The sequence below is a fragment of a genome, assembly GCF_019968985.1.
Source record: "MAG: Porospora cf. gigantea B chromosome Unknown PgB_NODE_155_length_32535_cov_119.95, whole genome shotgun sequence".
NCBI lineage: Eukaryota > Apicomplexa > Conoidasida > Eugregarinorida > Porosporidae > Porospora > Porospora cf. gigantea B.
The window spans coordinates 14,723-32,535 of NW_027178703.1; the positions used below are offsets into that span (position 1 = coordinate 14,723).

General features: G+C 54.4%; 13 protein-coding genes across 20 annotated transcripts; 6 read left to right on the forward strand and 7 right to left on the reverse strand.

Moving 5' to 3' along the window:
• Window positions 1-527: 527 nt before the first annotated feature.
• KVP17_001110 (uncharacterized protein) lies at window positions 528-920 on the forward strand (the record flags this gene model as incomplete). The annotated part of the gene is made up of 1 exon (XM_068516226.1): window positions 528-920. The coding sequence occupies one exon, from the start codon at window positions 528-530 to the stop codon at window positions 918-920; it is 393 nt and encodes a 130-aa protein (XP_068378302.1).
• Window positions 723-3,488, reverse strand: KVP17_001104 (uncharacterized protein; the record flags this gene model as incomplete). Of its 2 annotated transcripts, XM_068516214.1 has the most annotated exons (3): window positions 723-924; window positions 953-3,192; window positions 3,255-3,488. In XM_068516214.1, 3 exons carry the CDS (start codon window positions 3,486-3,488, stop codon window positions 723-725), a joined length of 2,676 nt encoding a protein of 891 aa, XP_068378292.1. The 2 variants fall into 2 exon arrangements, with proteins under 2 accessions (XP_068378292.1, XP_068378293.1); XM_068516215.1 differs by lacking the exon at window positions 723-924 and having other exon boundaries at window positions 949-3,159.
• A 123-nt stretch (window positions 3,489-3,611) lies between these two features.
• KVP17_001111 (uncharacterized protein) lies at window positions 3,612-5,348 on the forward strand (the record flags this gene model as incomplete). The annotated part of the gene is made up of 1 exon (XM_068516227.1): window positions 3,612-5,348. The coding sequence occupies one exon, from the start codon at window positions 3,612-3,614 to the stop codon at window positions 5,346-5,348; it is 1,737 nt and encodes a 578-aa protein (XP_068378303.1).
• Window positions 5,349-5,705: 357 nt separating this feature from the next.
• On the reverse strand, window positions 5,706-7,305 carry KVP17_001109 (uncharacterized protein; the record flags this gene model as incomplete). Of its 2 annotated transcripts, XM_068516224.1 has the most annotated exons (3): window positions 5,706-5,861; window positions 5,889-6,188; window positions 6,217-7,305. In XM_068516224.1, the coding sequence occupies 3 exons, from the start codon at window positions 7,303-7,305 to the stop codon at window positions 5,706-5,708; spliced, it is 1,545 nt and encodes a 514-aa protein (XP_068378300.1). The 2 variants fall into 2 exon arrangements, with proteins under 2 accessions (XP_068378300.1, XP_068378301.1); XM_068516225.1 differs by lacking the exon at window positions 5,706-5,861 and having other exon boundaries at window positions 5,880-6,188.
• Window positions 7,306-7,331: 26 nt separating this feature from the next.
• KVP17_001112 (uncharacterized protein) lies at window positions 7,332-8,595 on the reverse strand (the record flags this gene model as incomplete). 2 transcript variants are annotated; one of them, XM_068516228.1, is made up of 2 exons in its annotated part: window positions 7,332-7,864; window positions 7,920-8,595. In XM_068516228.1, 2 exons carry the CDS (start codon window positions 8,593-8,595, stop codon window positions 7,332-7,334), a joined length of 1,209 nt encoding a protein of 402 aa, XP_068378304.1. The 2 variants fall into 2 exon arrangements, with proteins under 2 accessions (XP_068378304.1, XP_068378305.1); XM_068516229.1 differs by having other exon boundaries at window positions 7,332-7,837; window positions 7,866-8,595.
• An 11-nt stretch (window positions 8,596-8,606) lies between these two features.
• On the reverse strand, window positions 8,607-9,344 carry KVP17_001099 (uncharacterized protein; the record flags this gene model as incomplete). The annotated part of the gene is made up of 1 exon (XM_068516205.1): window positions 8,607-9,344. The coding sequence occupies one exon, from the start codon at window positions 9,342-9,344 to the stop codon at window positions 8,607-8,609; it is 738 nt and encodes a 245-aa protein (XP_068378283.1).
• Window positions 9,345-9,361: 17 nt separating this feature from the next.
• On the forward strand, window positions 9,362-10,331 carry KVP17_005202 (uncharacterized protein; the record flags this gene model as incomplete). Its single annotated transcript, XM_068515008.1, has 2 exons — window positions 9,362-9,526; window positions 9,555-10,331. The coding sequence occupies 2 exons, from the start codon at window positions 9,362-9,364 to the stop codon at window positions 10,329-10,331; spliced, it is 942 nt and encodes a 313-aa protein (XP_068378311.1).
• On the reverse strand, window positions 10,328-12,641 carry KVP17_001103 (uncharacterized protein; the record flags this gene model as incomplete). Of its 2 annotated transcripts, XM_068516212.1 has the most annotated exons (4): window positions 10,335-10,387; window positions 10,420-12,410; window positions 12,440-12,547; window positions 12,577-12,641. In XM_068516212.1, 4 exons carry the CDS (start codon window positions 12,639-12,641, stop codon window positions 10,335-10,337), a joined length of 2,217 nt encoding a protein of 738 aa, XP_068378290.1. The 2 variants fall into 2 exon arrangements, with proteins under 2 accessions (XP_068378291.1, XP_068378290.1); XM_068516213.1 differs by lacking the exons at window positions 12,440-12,547; window positions 12,577-12,641 and having other exon boundaries at window positions 10,328-12,343.
• A 3-nt stretch (window positions 12,642-12,644) lies between these two features.
• KVP17_001107 (uncharacterized protein) lies at window positions 12,645-13,106 on the forward strand (the record flags this gene model as incomplete). The annotated part of the gene is made up of 1 exon (XM_068516220.1): window positions 12,645-13,106. The coding sequence occupies one exon, from the start codon at window positions 12,645-12,647 to the stop codon at window positions 13,104-13,106; it is 462 nt and encodes a 153-aa protein (XP_068378296.1).
• A 25-nt stretch (window positions 13,107-13,131) lies between these two features.
• On the forward strand, window positions 13,132-15,297 carry KVP17_001102 (uncharacterized protein; the record flags this gene model as incomplete). Of its 2 annotated transcripts, none has more annotated exons than XM_068516210.1 (1): window positions 13,132-15,297. In XM_068516210.1, one exon carries the CDS (start codon window positions 13,132-13,134, stop codon window positions 15,295-15,297), a length of 2,166 nt encoding a protein of 721 aa, XP_068378288.1. The 2 variants fall into 2 exon arrangements, with proteins under 2 accessions (XP_068378288.1, XP_068378289.1); XM_068516211.1 differs by having other exon boundaries at window positions 13,195-15,297.
• Window positions 15,298-15,854: 557 nt separating this feature from the next.
• KVP17_001108 (uncharacterized protein) lies at window positions 15,855-16,610 on the reverse strand (the record flags this gene model as incomplete). Of its 3 annotated transcripts, XM_068516223.1 has the most annotated exons (2): window positions 15,855-16,020; window positions 16,132-16,610. In XM_068516223.1, the coding sequence occupies 2 exons, from the start codon at window positions 16,608-16,610 to the stop codon at window positions 15,855-15,857; spliced, it is 645 nt and encodes a 214-aa protein (XP_068378299.1). The 3 variants fall into 3 exon arrangements, with proteins under 3 accessions (XP_068378299.1, XP_068378297.1, XP_068378298.1); XM_068516221.1 differs by lacking the exon at window positions 16,132-16,610 and having other exon boundaries at window positions 15,855-16,085; XM_068516222.1 differs by lacking the exon at window positions 15,855-16,020 and having other exon boundaries at window positions 16,128-16,610.
• Window positions 16,611-16,619: 9 nt separating this feature from the next.
• Window positions 16,620-16,826, reverse strand: KVP17_001105 (uncharacterized protein; the record flags this gene model as incomplete). Its single annotated transcript, XM_068516216.1, has 1 exon — window positions 16,620-16,826. The coding sequence occupies one exon, from the start codon at window positions 16,824-16,826 to the stop codon at window positions 16,620-16,622; it is 207 nt and encodes a 68-aa protein (XP_068378294.1).
• A 169-nt stretch (window positions 16,827-16,995) lies between these two features.
• KVP17_001098 (uncharacterized protein) lies at window positions 16,996-17,208 on the forward strand (the record flags this gene model as incomplete). The annotated part of the gene is made up of 1 exon (XM_068516204.1): window positions 16,996-17,208. The coding sequence occupies one exon, from the start codon at window positions 16,996-16,998 to the stop codon at window positions 17,206-17,208; it is 213 nt and encodes a 70-aa protein (XP_068378282.1).
• Between the last annotated feature and the right edge of the window lie 605 nt (window positions 17,209-17,813).

Genomic DNA, 17,813 nt, shown 5'->3' on the forward strand with positions numbered 1-17,813 from the left:
CTGATGTCAGCTCATTTGGGCTCGAGGTCGCTTTTCGCCTCGTCATCTCACTTGGGCTCGAGATCGCTTCCTTTCGCGACGTCGTCTCACTTGGGCTCGAGATCGCTTCCTTTCGCGACGTCATCTCACTTGGGATCCACCTCAGGTCTTTTGGGCTCGACGGCAGCTGATCTGATCTCCGCGTTTGCTGTTTCGGACTTGACGTCACCTTATTTGCGCTCGATGTCGCGTCTCTTCCGCTGAAAGACATATCTTTTTGGCTGGACGACAGTTCTCGTCGGGGGGTCACTTCCACTTCCACAGTGCTCGTCCCCTCGAGGGATACAGATGCAAGCGGAGACGTGCCCATTCGAGAGGAACCCGAGTCGAACTCTCCCTTGCCTCCAGAGCTTGCGACACACGCCCCAGGATTTCCGCGCTGCGAGGCTGACTCTTTTGACACATAGCTCGTGGTTTCTACTGGCGTGGCGTAGGTTTTCTGCACCGGAGTCGTGGGCTGCCTCAGTGACACGGAAGACGGTGACCGAATGTGCTCGGAGGAAGGCGGGGGCCTTTGGACTGAGGACATTCGAGGGTGGGCGACGCTCTGCGTTTCAGGATGCCCATTTTTCGTACCCGAGGCTTTAGCTCGGCGCCATTCATTCTCGGAAAACCCGGATCTCTGCATCGTTTTCGACTTGAAGAACGACCTGACAGATATAAATGCTAGTTCGTTTTCAATTTCACATGAGAAGACCAGGCCTACTAATAGATCCACTATCGCTATCGACAGGAAGTGTCCGCTCGTTGTGAAGAGTTTCCTGATTCGACGAGCTCCGGGGTGCCTGGTTCTTCTCTCCACGAGGGGATTGCATGGCGGCCTCGTTGAGGTCCGCGAGGGGGTCATGCAGCGAGGGGAACGCGTACTGGAAATGCGATGAGAAACTGCATCAGCGATCGTCCGCGAGCTCACCTGTGGCGGGGCTCCTTGTTCTCCCGATACCTGGGCCTGCGAGGGGGGCTGTGCCGGGCGTCGCCAGCGGAGGGGAAGGGGTCGCCCCGTCTGTGGGACATGTCAGGTACGTCTCGATATCGCTCTGGCGTGCGGGTTTGTGGTCGAGGAGCGGCGTTCCATTTTCTCAGTGCGTCTGACGCGAATTGCTGCTCTTCTGGAGTCACCAACGGCGGCGCTGCTCTCGTTCCGAACGGCTTCTGATGGTTGGTCTCCACCACAACCGTAGGCCTGACAACGGGCACGTCGCGGGGGTCAGTGAATGGCCGAGGTTCGTTCGGTGCTGGAGGAAGTGAGTTCTCCAGATGGTAAGCACCTCCCTTCCACCTGTAGTTGTATTTCATCTGGGCTGGCATCATTGGAATTTCAGCAGTGGTCTCAGATTCCTCCGGCGTTGACGAGCTAGAGGTGCTGCTCTCGATGGAAGGCTCTTCAGTGGGTGTGGGTGGCACGTATAGCTCGGCGGTATGCTCACGTACGTTCCTAACCACCGTGGGAGGCGCATCCGACTGTCTTAGGGCAGGCATGAGAGGCTTGGCAGCCGGTACGTTGCAGGGGAAGACAGAGCTCAAAGGTGGCTCGCCTTCGCCCTTGGTAACTCTGCCAGCCCGTAGAACTCGCAGCTCGCCATCGTATGTCTCAATTTCCTTGGCTCTTAAAGCCTTGAGCCGACTTATCTGCACAGCCAGGTCCTCATTCTCATGCAGTGTGGAGCCCAGCATCGACGCGTAGGTTGAGGTCAGTTCCTTTTGCTTGGCTGCCTGATCCTGGATGCGCCTCGTCTGATCCTTCAGGCTCTTGTGGATGTTGGAGTAGTCCGAGCGCGCCTGTTCTAATTGGATGGTCAATTCGCGATTCTTGAACGTGAGTTCCTGGTTCGTGCCCTTCAACTCGGAGAGCTTGTTGCTCATGCTGCGGAGGTCTTCTCGCCAGGCGACCTCCTTCTTTGAAGTGACAAGTTCGTGGCGGGAGTAGGTGTGCTCATGTGTGTCCAGCATGTCCTGCAGCTCCTCCTTCTGCGTGGCTAGGCGTCGCAGAGCGTCCTCCTGAATTTGGAGCATGACCTTCAACCGCGTGACCTCCGCGTTGGATCCGTCCGCGGGCATGGGTAGCTGCACGGAGCGGAGTGCGGTGAGAGTCTGTTGGGTGGAGGCGGCCCGCTGTTGGCTCTTCAGGAGGTCGTTATGAGCGCTGACACGGTTGAATTTCTCCTCAATAGACTGCTTCTCTCTGACTAAAATTCCGACTTCGCCTTCAAGTCGCGCCTTCTCTTTCTCTAGCCCCAGAAGGGCGTTTTGGATGCCGACCATCTCCTCCTTGTGCTGGGCCTGCACCTTCATCATCCTCGCTTGAGCTAGCTCCCCGTCGAGAGCGGTTTTCGCATCGGAGGCAGCGACAGTGGGCGCGATGTCCAGCTCCTCCGCGATAACCTTGGCGGTTTTGGCAGCCTCACCCTCTCGGTACTTTTTCTTCCCGCCCCACCAATTCTTACGAAGCATCTTCTTCTTCTCGTCGAATTCCACGTCGCCCAGCATCTCCTCGAGGTGCTGAGTAAGTCTATCGACTTCTTCATCTGAATTCCGCAGCTTCTCCTCACAGAGCTTCAACTCGTTTTCTTTGTTGTGCAGCTGTGTACGTAAATCGTTGATGGTACGTTCCAGTTCGAAATCGGTGACGGCTTCGAACTGGCCGATCAATGGGGCTGGTTTTTCGCTGCCAGAAGTCGTGCTCTTCTTGTTGGTGAGCTCGAAACGGAGCCTCGAGATCTCCGTCTGGAACTCAGTCCGCTCCTTAATCATTTTCTGGGCTTCCTTTTCTAAATCCCGTACACGGCTGTCAGCGGTCTTGGCCCTCTGTTCGGCCGTTTCGGCCTGCCGAAGCAGATACTCATGCTCACCATCGGCAGCTGCTGACTTCTTCAGTCGGGCAATCTCAGCGTTGGCGGCAGCCAGCCTGGATTGAAGGTCCACGTTTTCTGCTCGAATGTCCTCGTTCTCGGCTTGCAGGCGCATATACGCATCATCCATCTGCTTGGCGTCGCCTGTTCGAGCGTCGCTAATACGCATGGACGACGACAGAGATCTGTTTTGAACCGGCTCCTGTGGCAGTGGTGAAGGATGGTAGCTTTGTTCCGTAGAGGAGGACATTGAATGAGACACCCCTCGAGACTGAAACGACGTAATGACACGAATTAAAAAAAACTACATTAAAAAAAAATAGGGAAACAATTAAATAGGGAAAGATTTAATAACTAGGCTCGTACCCGCTGTGAGTGGTACCTTCCGCTCCGCTTCCCTGGCGATCCCAAAGACTTGAACTCGCTATCGACGGAGTCCGTGTACACTGAAGAGCTCACATTGAAGTTGGCGTTGAGCATGCGTTGACCATCCTCCAGACTTTCAGGTCCGAAGCCTTTCATGGCCAGGCCTTCAATGGCAGACTGACTGGAGGAGTCCGCCGTATGAGGTGACACACCTCCAGCAGCAAACTTCTTCATCTACTAAATTACAACAATTTGTCCAACGCACACAATCTGCACACAATGGGTGCAGGAGGCACCTCCATTGAGATCATCATATTGGGGGGGTAGCAGAAGAAAATACGAAAACCGTTTAATTAAATGGTGAAAGCACCGAAAGGCACTGATGATGATTACCATCTCGTCCAGCAACGCCTGGATAGCATCCTACGCAACCAGCGCACCCTTCACAAAGCTGCCGACGCCACTTTCCAGCAGTTCGACCTGGACGGCAACGGCACCCTAGATGCGGGTGAAGTCCGCCAGCTCCTGGACGCTCTTTGCAAAGAACTCACGTTGCCGCCGGTGGACGACCGCATCCTGGCCGGGTTGATGTGTAAGTATGACGACGGCGATGGGATTTTGACGACGGATGAGTTCCAGGGTCTGTACTGCGACGTGCTATTCCGTGTACGGGACAAGTATTATCCAAGCAAGAAAATGCGGGTACGACGTCGATTCTTCATTGAGTCTACAGAAATAGGTCCCACCAGCTCCATCGACGAGTACATCGAGTTCATTGAGAAAATCGGATCGGGGTCGTTCGGGGAGGTGCACCTGGTCCGTTTGCGAGGCTGCGATGCGCTACGGGTCGTCAAGATTATTCGCAAAGACAAGGTCCAGGTACCAGTAGAATCCATCAATGCCGAGATTGAGATCTTGAAGGAGCTCGACCATCCCAACATCATCAAGATCCTGGATACGTATGAAGACTACAACAACGTCTACATCGTGATGGAGTACTGCCAAGGTGGCGAACTGATGTCGACAGTGTTGGATCTTGTTCGAGACGACAGAGCACTCTCTGAGAAGGCGTGTGCGGACATAATGTTGGGGGTCTTCGGGGCACTCGCTTGCTGTCACGCTCAGCGTATCGCTCATAAAGATCTCAAGCCGGAAAACATCATGTTCACCAGCAAAGGGCCTGACGCTATAGTTAAGGTCATTGACTTCGGAGTTGCAGAAACGTTCTTCGATCCCGATGACACGTCAGCGAAGGCGGCTGGCACAGCTCTTTACATGGCTCCCGAGGTCTACCTGCGCCGATTAAACCTGAAGTGCGACATATGGTCGGCAGGGTGCATCCTCTACCTCATTCTGACTGCGCGATTACCCTTTCTGGGGCGCACCCTGAGCGAGGTCAAGCATGAGGTGCTGCACCGTGAGCCGAAGTGGCAAGAGGATTGCTCGCATCTTTCCGACTCGGCTGTAGATCTTTTGAAGAAGTGTTTGGCTAAGGATCAGAAACGCCGACCCTCTGCAAGGGAGGTGCTTGGACATCCCTGGTTTATCCATGCGAAGACACGGCCAGTATCAAAGGATATCGCCCAACAGATAGGCGTGAGTCTTCTGCGCTTCATGAAGCGATCGGAAACCAAGACGGCGATATTCAACCTTCTGGCACATCAGTTGGACATCTCCAACGGCAGCATTCGGGAAATATGCCAGCTGTTCTATCAGCTGGACGCTGACAACAGCGGAACTCTCTCGAGAAAGGAGGTCCACACAGGTCTCACGGCTTCTGGGTGGAATAGTTGGGACATTCAGCGCGTCATCCAAGCGCTTGACGTAGACGACTCTGGAGAGATTCAGTACAACGAGTTCTTGGCCGCTTGTGTCGAGTGGCAGGATGGGCAGCTCCAGACGATCTGGTCTGCATTTTCCAAGCTCGACCACGATGGCAATGGCAAGATTGACAAAGACGAGTTCTCGCGTTTGCTGCTGGGGCAAGAGTTGCTGCCCAAGAAGGAGGTGGAGAGCTTGATGGCCGACATCGACACTAATTGCGACGGAACAATTGACTGGGATGAGTTTTTGTCCTACGTTACTCGCAAATGATAATGGTACTGATATGTGCGAACAATTGTGATCACGTAAACGATTCTCCATGATCACGACCTTCTAACTTTCCATCGCGACTTGGTGGGACTCTGCGAGTGGTGAGACCCCTCCAACAACGAGCTCAGCGCTTCCAAGTTCGCCCCAGTAGGGGGGAGACGGCCAAGTATTCCGTACGGGGTGCCGTTCCGGCTGGGCCTCGGCGACCGGCAGATGAGCTGCGGGAGTATGTCAACGAGGCTTTCGTTACTTCGACAGGTTAACTTTCCGTCCGACCGAAACGATACGCGCCCGTCAGCAGAACGAAAGGTGATCTTGGACTGGCGGCAGCTGGACCGCTCAAATGAATGATACAGATCATGCGCAGTCTGATCCGAGGAGAACGAGGGCGGTCGGGACTCCACTGCATGAGTCTCTAACGGGGGTCTTACATCGGGTGTCAAAGTACTTCGATAGTTTCGGAATAGGAGGTAAATTTTTTGGCGGCATCGGAGGCTTCTGCAAATCATATGTCTATGTGCGCCAGATCCCTCAGCTTACGTCGCGCCGTCGAGAGAGCAGCTTTCGCTTATACTCCTGCATGTGATAGGGCTCATCTAACGGGGTAGTTTGCGGATTTTCGGGGATCGCTCTCACAAGCATGGCCTTAGGTGGAGACAAGGAAGAGCTAAGGGGACCGAGCGACTCCATTTCTCCAGAGTCGTTCTCGTCGACCGGAGGAATCAACCGCTCATAGAACTCTCCTGTGATGAACGCGTGCTCTAGCAAGACTTCCCACGCTGGGCGTTGAGACGGATCCTTGACGAGCATCGTCTTGATAAGGTCCACGCAAGCGGCTATCTGGGTAACATCCATACCGATATCTCACATCCCTAGACTCGTCTTCGGCTTCATGAGTGGCGTGATAACGCTGACAGACCTCCTCAATGTCGGAGGGAAACTGCAGGGGGTTGTTGGTGATGTTGTGGAAGACGGATCTTGGAGACTCAGCGCGAGGTATGGGGTCCGGACAGGTCTTTCCCGACGAAGCGAACAATTCGATGTTGGCCTCGTGCCATTTCAGTCTCTGTGGTGACTCGAACGGACAAAACCCGCAGAGTAGACTGTAGATGACGACTCCCATTGACCAGACATCAGCGTGGTTCCCGTATCCACGCCTCTTAATCACTTCAGGAGCCACAAAGTTGGGTGTGCCAACTAAGGAGCGCGACCACACTGGGTCGGGGATCGGAGGCTCCAGTCGCGATTGCATAGCGCCGGCGTTTGTCTGCAGGCGTTTGGGAATTTTCTTAGCCAACCCGAAATCGCATAGCCGAATGGTGAGATCATCAGCGAGCAAGATGTTGTGGCCCTTGATATCTCGATGGATAACTCCTTTGGAGTGCACGAATTGACAAGCCGTGAACAGTTGCGCTACTACCTTCCGGAGCAGGTCAATGGGAAGCCGACAGAGTGGAGATCGTGCCTTTACGAAGCTCTCAAGCGAGCCATACCGCAGCCAGGGGGAGAGGAGGTAGATGTGTCTCTGGTCCCGAAGAAGAGCTGTCAACGACAGCACCAGCTCGTGCTCCAGCGACTTCACCACTTTGGCCTCCTCCAGAACATTGGCAAGCGACGTCTGTGGCAGTGAGGCTCTGGACCCGCGACTTGACTCACGCCGGGGCCCAAAGGCTGCCTTCTTGTTGCTGTCTCGACTGGATGCCCTGTTGGACCTGGGCAGAACTACTTTGCATGCTAGCTTGCGAGACGTCTCTACGCACTCCACCAAGAACACGTCAGCGTAGGAGCCTTGGCCCAAAAGACTTAACACCTGGTAGGTGTACGAATGAGGGACGTTCCGCATTGTCTTGAGACCCGATAAGATCTCGCCTCCCTCCAAGCCACACCTGGAGACAACTTCTGTTGGCCTTACGACGTCAAGGTCAGTGTGAAAGGACTCGGTGCCAAGCAATCGCATGTCAAACGTCAATAAATAAAATATAATCACAATAAGGGTTTTGAAAGGAGACGGCTGTAGAGACGAGGTGGTTGCGTGTCTGGAACTGCCAGAAATTTCTGCACGACTATGTCTTCCAAGTAGGGACCCTTGTCCGTCAGGATGGGAAGGAGATATGGTTCCAGCTCGGCCACAGTCCAGTGAACGTGCACCTCTGAGCACATAACCTGCAGACGGCGGTTGATGTCGGCTGGAAGGAGTTCTTGGTCCAGAAACACCAGAGTGGAGCTTTCAAGGCGGACGGCTCTTCCTGCCATGAATACGTGGAAAGCCGGAAAGTCTCCAGCGTCCGGCACTTCCAAGTCGTTGGAACCGTAAACGCAAATCTGCTGGTCAGATCGACTAGGAATGTTGAGGCGCTCTCGCTGGAACTGTGCCACGTCAGGTGCTGACGGCACAGAAAGCTCAGCCGTCGTCAGCGAGTGGAACAGAGTGGCCACCCGGGTCCAGAAGACTTTCCAAGGGGTGCTCGTTGTGGAGAGCTCGGCTACAACTGCTTGACAGACCCCCGGCTGTCTCACTGCAATCTACGCAGTAGGCGTATATGAGGGAGGGGTCTAGAGCGCACTCAGGACCTCCCGAAGCTAACGTGCTGGGAATGCTCACGAGATCGTCCACCGTAGAAGGACGCAGGCGGAAGTCCATCAGAGATGAAGAAAGCTGCAGCAGCTCAAAGGGGTCCATTTTTTGCGGCGTGTCTGCCGACTCTTGCTGGAGGGCAGCGAAGGGGATGTGGTAGGGGTCTGTCTCAGCCATTCGAAGTCTTCTTAGCAAGTTGCTTAGAAACTGCCGTCGTTCGCATGCAGAGCTCCTTTCTACAGTCAGAACGCCACAGTCTATGGAGAACAGCACCGACCTGCTGTTCCAAAGGCGACCTACGAGTTCGCACTCAGAGGCCGGTATCGTCTGCAGCAAGTCTAATAGAGTGCGCTTCTCCGTCAGAGCATGCATCAAGCCAGCGAATATCGGTGCTGTAGGCCTCAGAGACTGATACGCAGTGAGGTGCGCCAGCGCCGCCGTGCGGCCATCTCCTGGCACGCCAACCAGCAAGGGTCCAGCAGCCTTCTCCGTCATCAGTCGGAACGTGCGTGTCTGCGTGCATACGAAAAGGAAACGGTCACAGCAAAGGTCCCCACGCCACATGTTGGAGTGCACGTCGCAATCCTTGATGTGGATTTCGTCTGTCAGGTCGCACTCCAGGGCAACCCACTTCTCGGCGTCGTTCCACAATTCTTGCGATGTAGTCCACATTGATTGATAATTTAAACTGTGCTCTCATGAAAAGTGGAGAGAGGGCCCCGCCATCGTCGTCTCTGCGGTTTACTTTTTTGTCGAGCTGTTAGGGCTTCTTCCACGTTATGCTTCGCTTCTTGCCATACACGACTAGTGAGGTCCACAATTTCGGAATCCTCATCTTCTTGGAACACGTCTGCGAATGACGCACAGCGTATTTCCGGTTCCGCCCGTATACTTCGCCGGCGCAACTCGAATTCCACAACCTCCCTGTGCACGTCCCCATCCACAGCAGGAGCTGATCCATGGCGGCACTGTCGAATGTTCTTGACCAGCGACAGCGCCACTCTACCCGCGAATGTCGCAGCGATATCTTCAGGTAGGTCTAGGATATAATTGGGAAGTCCAATGCCATCCAGTAGGAACCGACACGCCGCATCGCTGAAGTGATTGCAGTTCCAGTTGGTTAGGTCGTAGGCTTCTCGAGTAAAACTGCGGCCGACTGAGAGAATAAATCTCTCAAACTCCGCTTGAGTTGTGTGGGTGCTTCCGATAACTATTGTGTCCAATGGCTTCATTTGTATAAGCGATTCCATATCTGACGGGGGCACCTTGAAGATTGAGCCTCCGTAGAAGTATTCCTTACCAAAAACAAGAACCCCCGTATGCCAAATGCCTCGGATTGTTTGACCCAACAGTACAGGCGACCATGTTTCGGCTTTGCCTCGAGACAGGTCATAGGCTCGAATTATTACGGGACTCGTCATTTATTGCCTGTTTTTTCATGGCTAAGAGCCTAGAGGGAGATTCTGAGACGAGTGAGAGGCCCTCCAAGTCGCGTGCTGCTGTCGTGACTGGACAGGTAGCGATCGCTATCGGACGCCTCATATGCTTGGCTATTTTAATCTACCTAGCCCTTTACCTTGGTTTTTGGATGGCAGCGCCTCCTGTAAGAGTTTTCGTGCCTTCTTAATCAGATCGTCCTGAGTTCTATGCGAACCGATGATACCATCGCCAATACAGTTCTATGGCGATCCGACCTGCCTGGGAAGAATCGTTATGGATTCGGCTTCCAGACCAACATCACGAATATTTCCTCCATCACTTGGAGTGTAGTTCTGCGCAGGTTGTCGATTCAGATATCAGACTACTCCGAGGTGGTTCTGGAATCGCCGCAGCGACGGGTGGAGGCACGCGTTCGGTCGCACAAGGATGCAGTCGAATCCGCTTGCGGAGGCTCTCAGCATCTCCTCAAGCTGTTCGAGACGGTGGCTGGCGAGCCGTCGTTATTGAACACGAATTATCCAGTGATCAACATTCCGGATTACTACTTGATGGATGCAGAGCGGGAGCTGTCAAGGGTGCCGTTTGGCACGTGCATTCAGACAGCAGGACGGGTTCAGTGCAATCCGGATTCTTTTGGCCTGTGCGTGACTGGACTGCGAGCCGCGATGAGCCCTAAGGTGACTGTTGGCTACACAGTTGACGCTGTCCATACCAATTTACCCATGACGAAGATGGTTGAACAAGGCCACACCATTCTCACGCTTCCAGTAGAGGTGGATGTGGACAAGGACAACTCGACGCTCTTACGGTGGCAGCAGGCGTGTACCCTCGGCACTGTTGACATGGTCAAACTGCTCGTGAACCTTGAAGGGTTGGGGAAACGGTCCGAATTGCTGCCTTTCTACCAGTTCCCGATCGCCGCTCAGTTGGAGAACTACGTGTCTTGCACGTCCCTCGGTCTGTCCTAGAGGTCACGCACTTCGGTAGCGCGGCAGACGGGACACCCGTCCTGTTCGCCGCAGGCCTCTAACCGCCAATAGGCCCCACACAACCCACAAGTCCGGATCCGTGGCTGATCGAACAGCAACGCAGAGGTTAGCGCGCAAACTGGCGTCTCGTGACCGGCAGAACAGGTGGCACGGCCGTGGGCAGAGCTGATCGTCGCTGGCTCGCCACACCATGGACACTCAGTCGGGCCGCTCTCCTGGTGCATGAGGAGACTGCGCAAGATAATCACCGTGTCGGCTACAGCGGTGGGCGCGAGAACTGAGTTCAGCATCGATACGAGGCTGAGTAGTACCCTTGCGTAGTCTGCCTGGGAACAGACTTCAGCTCTCAACTCCAGCGTTTCCTTGACTATGCCCACTAACTCTTCATCCTTTCCGCACTCAGCCTCGACTGCCACCTCCAGCAGTCTGAGTGTGCAGTCAGTTAGTGTCTGCTTGCTGACAACGCCGAGCGCCTCGCGAATCGCAGGCCACTCGTCCGAGACGTCCGAACTGTGCCCAGCACTGCACTTGAAATGGAACGCAGAGGCCCAGGTAGGCCGAGGTGGCCTCGATCTGGCGAGCCCCTGCACCAGGTTGGCACTCCAGAGCTTGACTGCCGGAATAGGACTACAGAACAGCTTCACGTCGACAGTCTTTTGTGTATGACAGCAGGCGAGCAGGGCGAGGAGGTGGCCCTCGGCCTCGCACTCCACGGACACCAATTGTGTTCGAGCCATTAGCGCGTTTTTGTGAACGGCCGAGGCTGGCTTCTGAACAGTAGGAACCGGTAGCGCCTCTCCTTCGTCAGAGAGATGCGTTGCAGACTCCACGAGCAGTGTCTCTGAAGGCTGCTGCCGGTCGAACGGAACCAGCTCGCCTGTGTGCCGATCCGAGAACGCCAACACGGACTTCGACAGCGGTAGGCCAGTCCAGGCGCTCTGCTGGATGCCCATTGGAATGGCAGTAACATGGCGGGATATGAGGAAGATGTCGCCCGCCCCAGACGACACCAGAAGATTCTCGTCACACATCCGGATATTTTCGATAGCCGTGATCGTTGGCCGCACCATTAGTCCCGATTGGCACGTGATACGACAGTCTACAGGAGTCGCAGTAATGATTGCGACACGACCGGACGCCATACCTAGGACTATTTCAAACTCAGATGTCAGTCGCCGGATTAGTGCAGAGGTCACAACCTCCTTGTCCACCTCCACACCACCCAAGCAGGTCACGTCCCGTCCGTCTACCTTCCACAGGACTGTAACAGGCCCCAGGGCGACAACCACCATCGTGCCTCCTAGGTGGAACTCCTCTTCTACGGAGATCGTGGCGGCAGTTGTGAGTCCAGCGCCAAGAGGAACAAATCGAGATGCAAGGTCGCCGGGTCCGTCGAAGTAGAGTTGGGAGCCTTTGAGCTTGTGGAAGGTCCACAGTGGGAGGTCTGAAGTCGGAGTGCTTGCCCAGCTTCCCTTGCCCTCTTTTAATGTGTTAAGGAAGTCAGAGGAACCCAGTAAGCGGTGCACGGCGGTGGAAGTTGTCACTCGCTTCGAGAGGACGACGTTGTTAGCCTCCTCCAGCGCTTCCATTGTCAGCGTCACTCTGGCCCAGTGCTGGAGGGACACAAGCACCGCACTGAACGAGTAGGCGCACTCCACCGTAGTCCCTTTGTCCACCAGCAAGCACACCGACCCGTCGGACACCTGCGCCAGCACGCAGACCAGGCCTAGCGCGTTGGGAACGTACCGAGCACCGATCAGAAACCGGACACCAGACCCCAACTGACACACACGGGCGGTGTGTTGCGTGTAGCCCTGCGCGTCCTGCGCCGTTTGCAGTTCTGTAGGAAGAGCGGGCCAGGGCGAGCAGACTCCGTCGTCCAAGAAGGCGGTGGAAAGCCGCTCCGCAAGGCCCTCTTGACGTTTGCGTTTGGGGGAGCTCCGGCTTCGGCTGGGAAGGCTTTGTGCGGGTTGCTGCAGGAGTGGAACCATGTTGGGGTGGTCTGGGTCAAGGAAATTGACTGATGGGACTGTTGCCGTCGGAATGTGCAGCGACACCCTGCGTAAGAGATACGGCTCGCATCCTACCACTTAAGACTATCAGTGGCCTCTCCAACCGCTACGTTTTTGGTGTTAATAACGACGATCGCGTTCGCTAACGCCACGAGAACTCTTGCGTCTGGGAGCCACGACAAACTGAGTTACTGCAGAGCGCGCCCCCCTACTTGTTGGTTTGACATGGAACGCCTTTGCAGCGTGTGACTCGCTGAAATTCCAAGGAGGAGGTCATCAAATGACGAATTCCTCGAAGCCAAAGGGGAGGGTGCTGTTGCAGCAGTGTCTAGGTGCCGAGCTGCGAACCGGCGACACCAATGTGCGAATAGACCGTGGAGTTGTGGCCTTCGTATGTTTCATGCGAGGAGCTGATTCGACCACGGTGAACCGAATGGCAAAAAGCATCGTCAATGCATCGCTGAGCGAGACTACTGATGGTTTTAAGTCCGTGGTGGATCTTCCCGGCGATATTTTGGTTGTGCCCCAGGCCACATTAGGTGGCAAAAGCAAAGGAAAAGCAGTGCAGTATCACAATAACGCGCCGAAGGCGGACGCCGATGCTATCTACTGCGCCTTCGTGAAGACTCTCACAGACCTGGTGCCTGGGACTCGTGTGGAACATGGATCATTTGGCGAAAGACAAGTACTGGCGATGGACAATACATGCGGGCCCTTCTCCCATTTATTTGATGTCGAGTGAGATCTTTAAAATACCAAATACTTTCATGCTGGTGCGACGAACCTCGGCATGCAACCTTGCACGCCTATTGGTTTCTTCTCTTCCGCCAATGACGGCAATTCCAGGCACTACAGCGTTGCCCGTGGCTCAGGATGATGCTCTTTTCCGAGTTCCGGTGTTAACTCCTCTGGACGTGGCATCTGCTATGTCTGCGTGCGCAGATAGTCACTTGGCTCCAACCAGGCGTGCGTCATTGTACAGCGCGAGCTGCGCGACGCATCAGCACTCTGCGGCTTGCTACGCGATTCAACTCCCACCAGCCTGGGCGAACCACATAAGGTGCGTAGCAGCCTACATCCTCATGAAACACCCAAAGCTCTCCGTTCGCGGATGCGTTCGCGTATTCAAGGCGATCATGGAGCAGAATTGCTTCGCGTCGAGTGCCGCATACGTAGATCAGCTCTTCGCCCACCCATTCCTGGGACCCTTTACTAAATACATCCTCGACAGATCGATGGTGCGCCCGGCACAGGTCTGGGCGGCCGACATCGGTCGTGACATAAGGGAGACCCGGGGATTGGTGACGGTGACGAAGCACTCAGCGTTGGAGAAGGAGAAGGTGCTCTACTCCGAGTGGTCAGGACTTTACGACACCTGGAAATGTGACGGCGTGGATGGACTTCTGGACATCCTATGGCTGGAATTCATTGCGCATCGTGAAAATGAGGACGTCCTCACGTTCGCCGCTTTTTACGGGCTGGTGTCATGTATCACAGAGCCCTGTCTGGCAATAATCGCCACCTTCGCAGGCTTATGGCATTTGCAAAATTGCTCTGGGGAGATGATGCTTGAGACGAGGTTGCCCTACATGTGGTATGGCATCTCGCGCCTGCAGCAGGATGGTCTCACGCGGATCGCAGAGTCAGATGAGCTGGTTCACAAACTAGTCAGCTTTGATTGGAGCGGACTGCGGAGTGGATCATTCGATCGGGAAGCGTTCACGGCGCACATTGGCTCCAACTTCGCGTTGGACGTCACATGGGCCACTTTTCGAGCTATCCAGTTAGGAATGACCTTCCACTGTCAGGTAGAACAGCAGGAGGCGAATGAGCAGCTGGAGCAACTGGAGCAGCTCGTGCGTAGGTACCGCCATGCGACTAACTCCTTAGCGTTTCGAGCTATGGAGCTGGTGTGCCCCAGCTGGTCCTGCGACATGGCCCAAAAACTGGAGAAGACAGGTGGCTGCTTCACACGTATGAGTACCGACTTGGGCCCCTATCGCGGATGTTTTGTACTGGAGAGGCTTTGGAAAAGAGAGCCACTTTTTAGTGGTGTGGAAGCTTTGAAGCTTATTGTGGAAGAGAAATTCCCGCGTGAACTGTTGGAAAAGGCCTCTGAGGCTCCTATGTCCTGTCAGAAAATCCTCGCAGCCATCGTGACGACGCAGCTCTACAGAATCCTAGACGTCGAATTGATGGAGCTAAACCTCAACGACCTTCTGCACACGACGCTGGACTGCGACCCTTTCGCATTCAGCAAGACGGTGTCACAAGGACTTAGCGCTCCAACGAAGGATGTGCCCATGCATGAGGCGACGGTCACCCACGCCGTTCGCCGTATCTTTAAGACTGGAGAAGACTATTCCGAGAAACCATCTAATCGGCCCACTTCCTACATCGACTCTCTCACGTTAGCGGCTGTAGCTCTGGAGCTGGCCGCAATGTGTGTGTTATGCCCAGAGGCCCGACGTGAGTTAACAACGCTGACCAAACGCGTAAAGTGGCTTCTCGACGCGGGTGTCGAAGCGAGGCAACCTTTTGCCACACCGTGCACCACTTTCGCGAAAGGCCGAGATAGGGCTGCCGACGCGGTCAACTCTCATGCTCTGACGTGCTCTCACTGTAAAAGGGGCACCACGTGTCAACAACGCCTTGTTTTGCAGCGGCATGTCGAGCGACAAGAGCGACTGATTCGTGAGCGGATGCAAACCACAGCAGCAGCATCACGGACTGAGACCACTGCTGCTCCAACGAAACAATCACTGAATATTCCCTGCAGCAAGCAGGAAATACGTGCTCCACGCCTGCCAACAGTTACCCGCCTTGCACGACCTGTCCCGATGCAAAAGAGAAGGGAAGTCAGTCAGGTTTATCGAGTTCCGGTGGGAAATCTGTCTGTCGAACGTTGCTCCTTCGATGGAGATAGTTCCTGAAATCTAAGATACACTGCCGTCAGAACTGATAGATCGGATTTTCAGACTTATTCAAATGGTGATAGTGTGAATGCTGATTTCTACAACAACTCTGAAAAACAGTAGCCGAAGCTGCGCGTATTATCCCGCCATGTCTACCCCCAAGTCTGCCGCCATGTCTACCCCCAAGTCTGCCGCCAAGTCTACCCGGATAGTTCCTGAAGTGGATATGCTGCGACTAAACCAAGATGCTTGCTGTTGATGAGTCAGCGTGATAGCTCCTACGTCAAAAATAGCAAAAAACAATGGACAACTTTGACGTTGAAGACACCTTCCACGCCGACCACTCCACCCAGCGCGAATCTGTGACTTACAGTCGGAATCCTGAGAGGTCACATAGCCTTCTGCGAGGAATCCCCTCCTCTGACAGAAAATTAATGAACCAAGGATATTTGGAAGACTGTGGGCAAAGAAAACCGCTCAGACGCAGCATCTGGGAGCGAAAGCATTCAGATCACCTACAGCCGCGACCCCGTTTTCGTGGGGCATTCGGCGCTACGGCAGCCACGGAGCTCGCTTTACAGTAGCTCCAACAGCTCAAAGTTCGCACGGCCCATGGCATCTTCCAAATCCTCTTCCAAATCCTCTTCCAAATCCTCTTTCAAATCCTCTTCCAAATCCTCTTCCAAATCCTCTTCCAAATCCTCTGCCAAATGCTGTTCCAGATCCTCTAGCTTTCCGATGCTGCGTGCGTCCAGCCTATCGAGCCGCTCGAAAGCAAAGGCCGGGGGCCGAACTCGTGCCTTCATGGATAGCTCTTCCTCAGGCGGTTACTTGCATCCTAAGCACTCTCACCGAAGACACTCTAGTGGATCGAGCCGTAAGGTGTCAAGTCGCAGAGATTTGAGCCGTAAAGGGTCAAGTCGCAGAGATTCGAGCCGTAAAGTATCAAGTCGCAGACATTCGAGCCGTAAAGGGTCAAGTCGCAGAGATTCGAGCCGCAAAGTATCAAGTCGCAGAGATTCGAGCCGTAAAGGGTCAAGTCGCAGACATTCGAGCCGTAAATTGTCGGAGCATCCCCTCTCAAGCGGGAGACGGTCCAGCGTTAGGATCATCGACAGATCTTCGAGCTCTTCAAGCAGCTCCTCTAGCAGCGCTACCTCGTCCCCCATCAAGGTGAGTGATGCCTTCCAAGACCGGCAACTGTCCAGTCGCAAGGTCTCGTTCAACGACGGACTTATGTCTCGACTCTCATCGAGGATTTCTTCCACACGCCACGTTTCAGTAGGCAGCGTTTTTTCCCAGCCCCCTCGGCGCAGGTCATCGTTGGTCATAGGCGGGCTTCAAGTTTTCTCCTCTAGGGGGTCTACACACCACCATTCGGCCCATGAGAAGTCCAGTTCTTCCTCATCGAGCACATCTAAGGCCCAACGAAAGGCTAGCTCTAAGTCCGCAGCCAGTGCGATTCGCACGAAAAATCCAGTGGCGTCTGAATCGGTGCCGACGAGCAAACGTCGGTTTGCCCGCCCTCGGCACCCTGTTCCCCCCATGCCAAAGTAAGCATTCATACAAATTCGGGCGCTTAATGAGTATTTCTTAGTCCTACGACCATCCACGGATACTTTCCATTCGGCTTTCCCCCAACCATCCCCATGCACTACACTCAGGAACACATATATGGGCACTCTGAACAAGCCCTCCGGCCGGAGTTAGCGCAGGATGCCTGTGGCTACCCTCATGGACAACGACCTTACCAGCCAGGACCCCTATTCACCACGTACAGTCCTCCCTCTGCCCATCACCCAGCTCCACCAGTACCAGCACCCATACCCCACGCCTCGCAAGCAGGGCATGTGGTACATGTGCCCATTTTTAGGTCCAAAAAGAAAGTTCACCTTCGAAGGCAACACCAAGGCTGCTGCGGTGTGCTGAATGCCTTCGGGTGGTGCGACCAGGGAACCGGTATGAGCGGGTTCAAGCAGTGCAACATTGGAGGTAGGGGGTTACGTTCAACACGACCATTCTCATAATGTTTCAGGGTGTCTTAATCGTGAAGATGTCGTCCTAGTGGACCAGAATGGTAAGCCACTCAAGCGCAAGACGTGGTGGCTGCCGTGGAAAGGAGAGCCACATGTCGTCGAGAAGCAACGAAAGAAATGATGGACATATATTTATGATCAACCCACCATGAAAGAAAGTATACTATGAAAGTGCTGTGGATGTAGTAGGTAGCCTAGCAGGAAACTCCGAAACTGCAGTAACGCAGTCCAACTGTTTAGCGAATGTCCCTAAAGAATTTTGAACGCCGTAAACAAATCCAACGATATGTTAAAAGATGTACAACAAATCCACACCCACAGCCCTCAGATGCCATTCCCCATAAGGACGACGGCTGTGGAAGGTTCTGGGCGGTCCGTAGAAGTCAACAGCAATGGCTGAGACTGTGGAAACTGCCTTAAATCTTGTCCCTCAAAGTAAGATCGTGGTATTCATCCAGGAGTCAGTTCCTCAAGGTTATTTCATCCGCTTAGAGATCG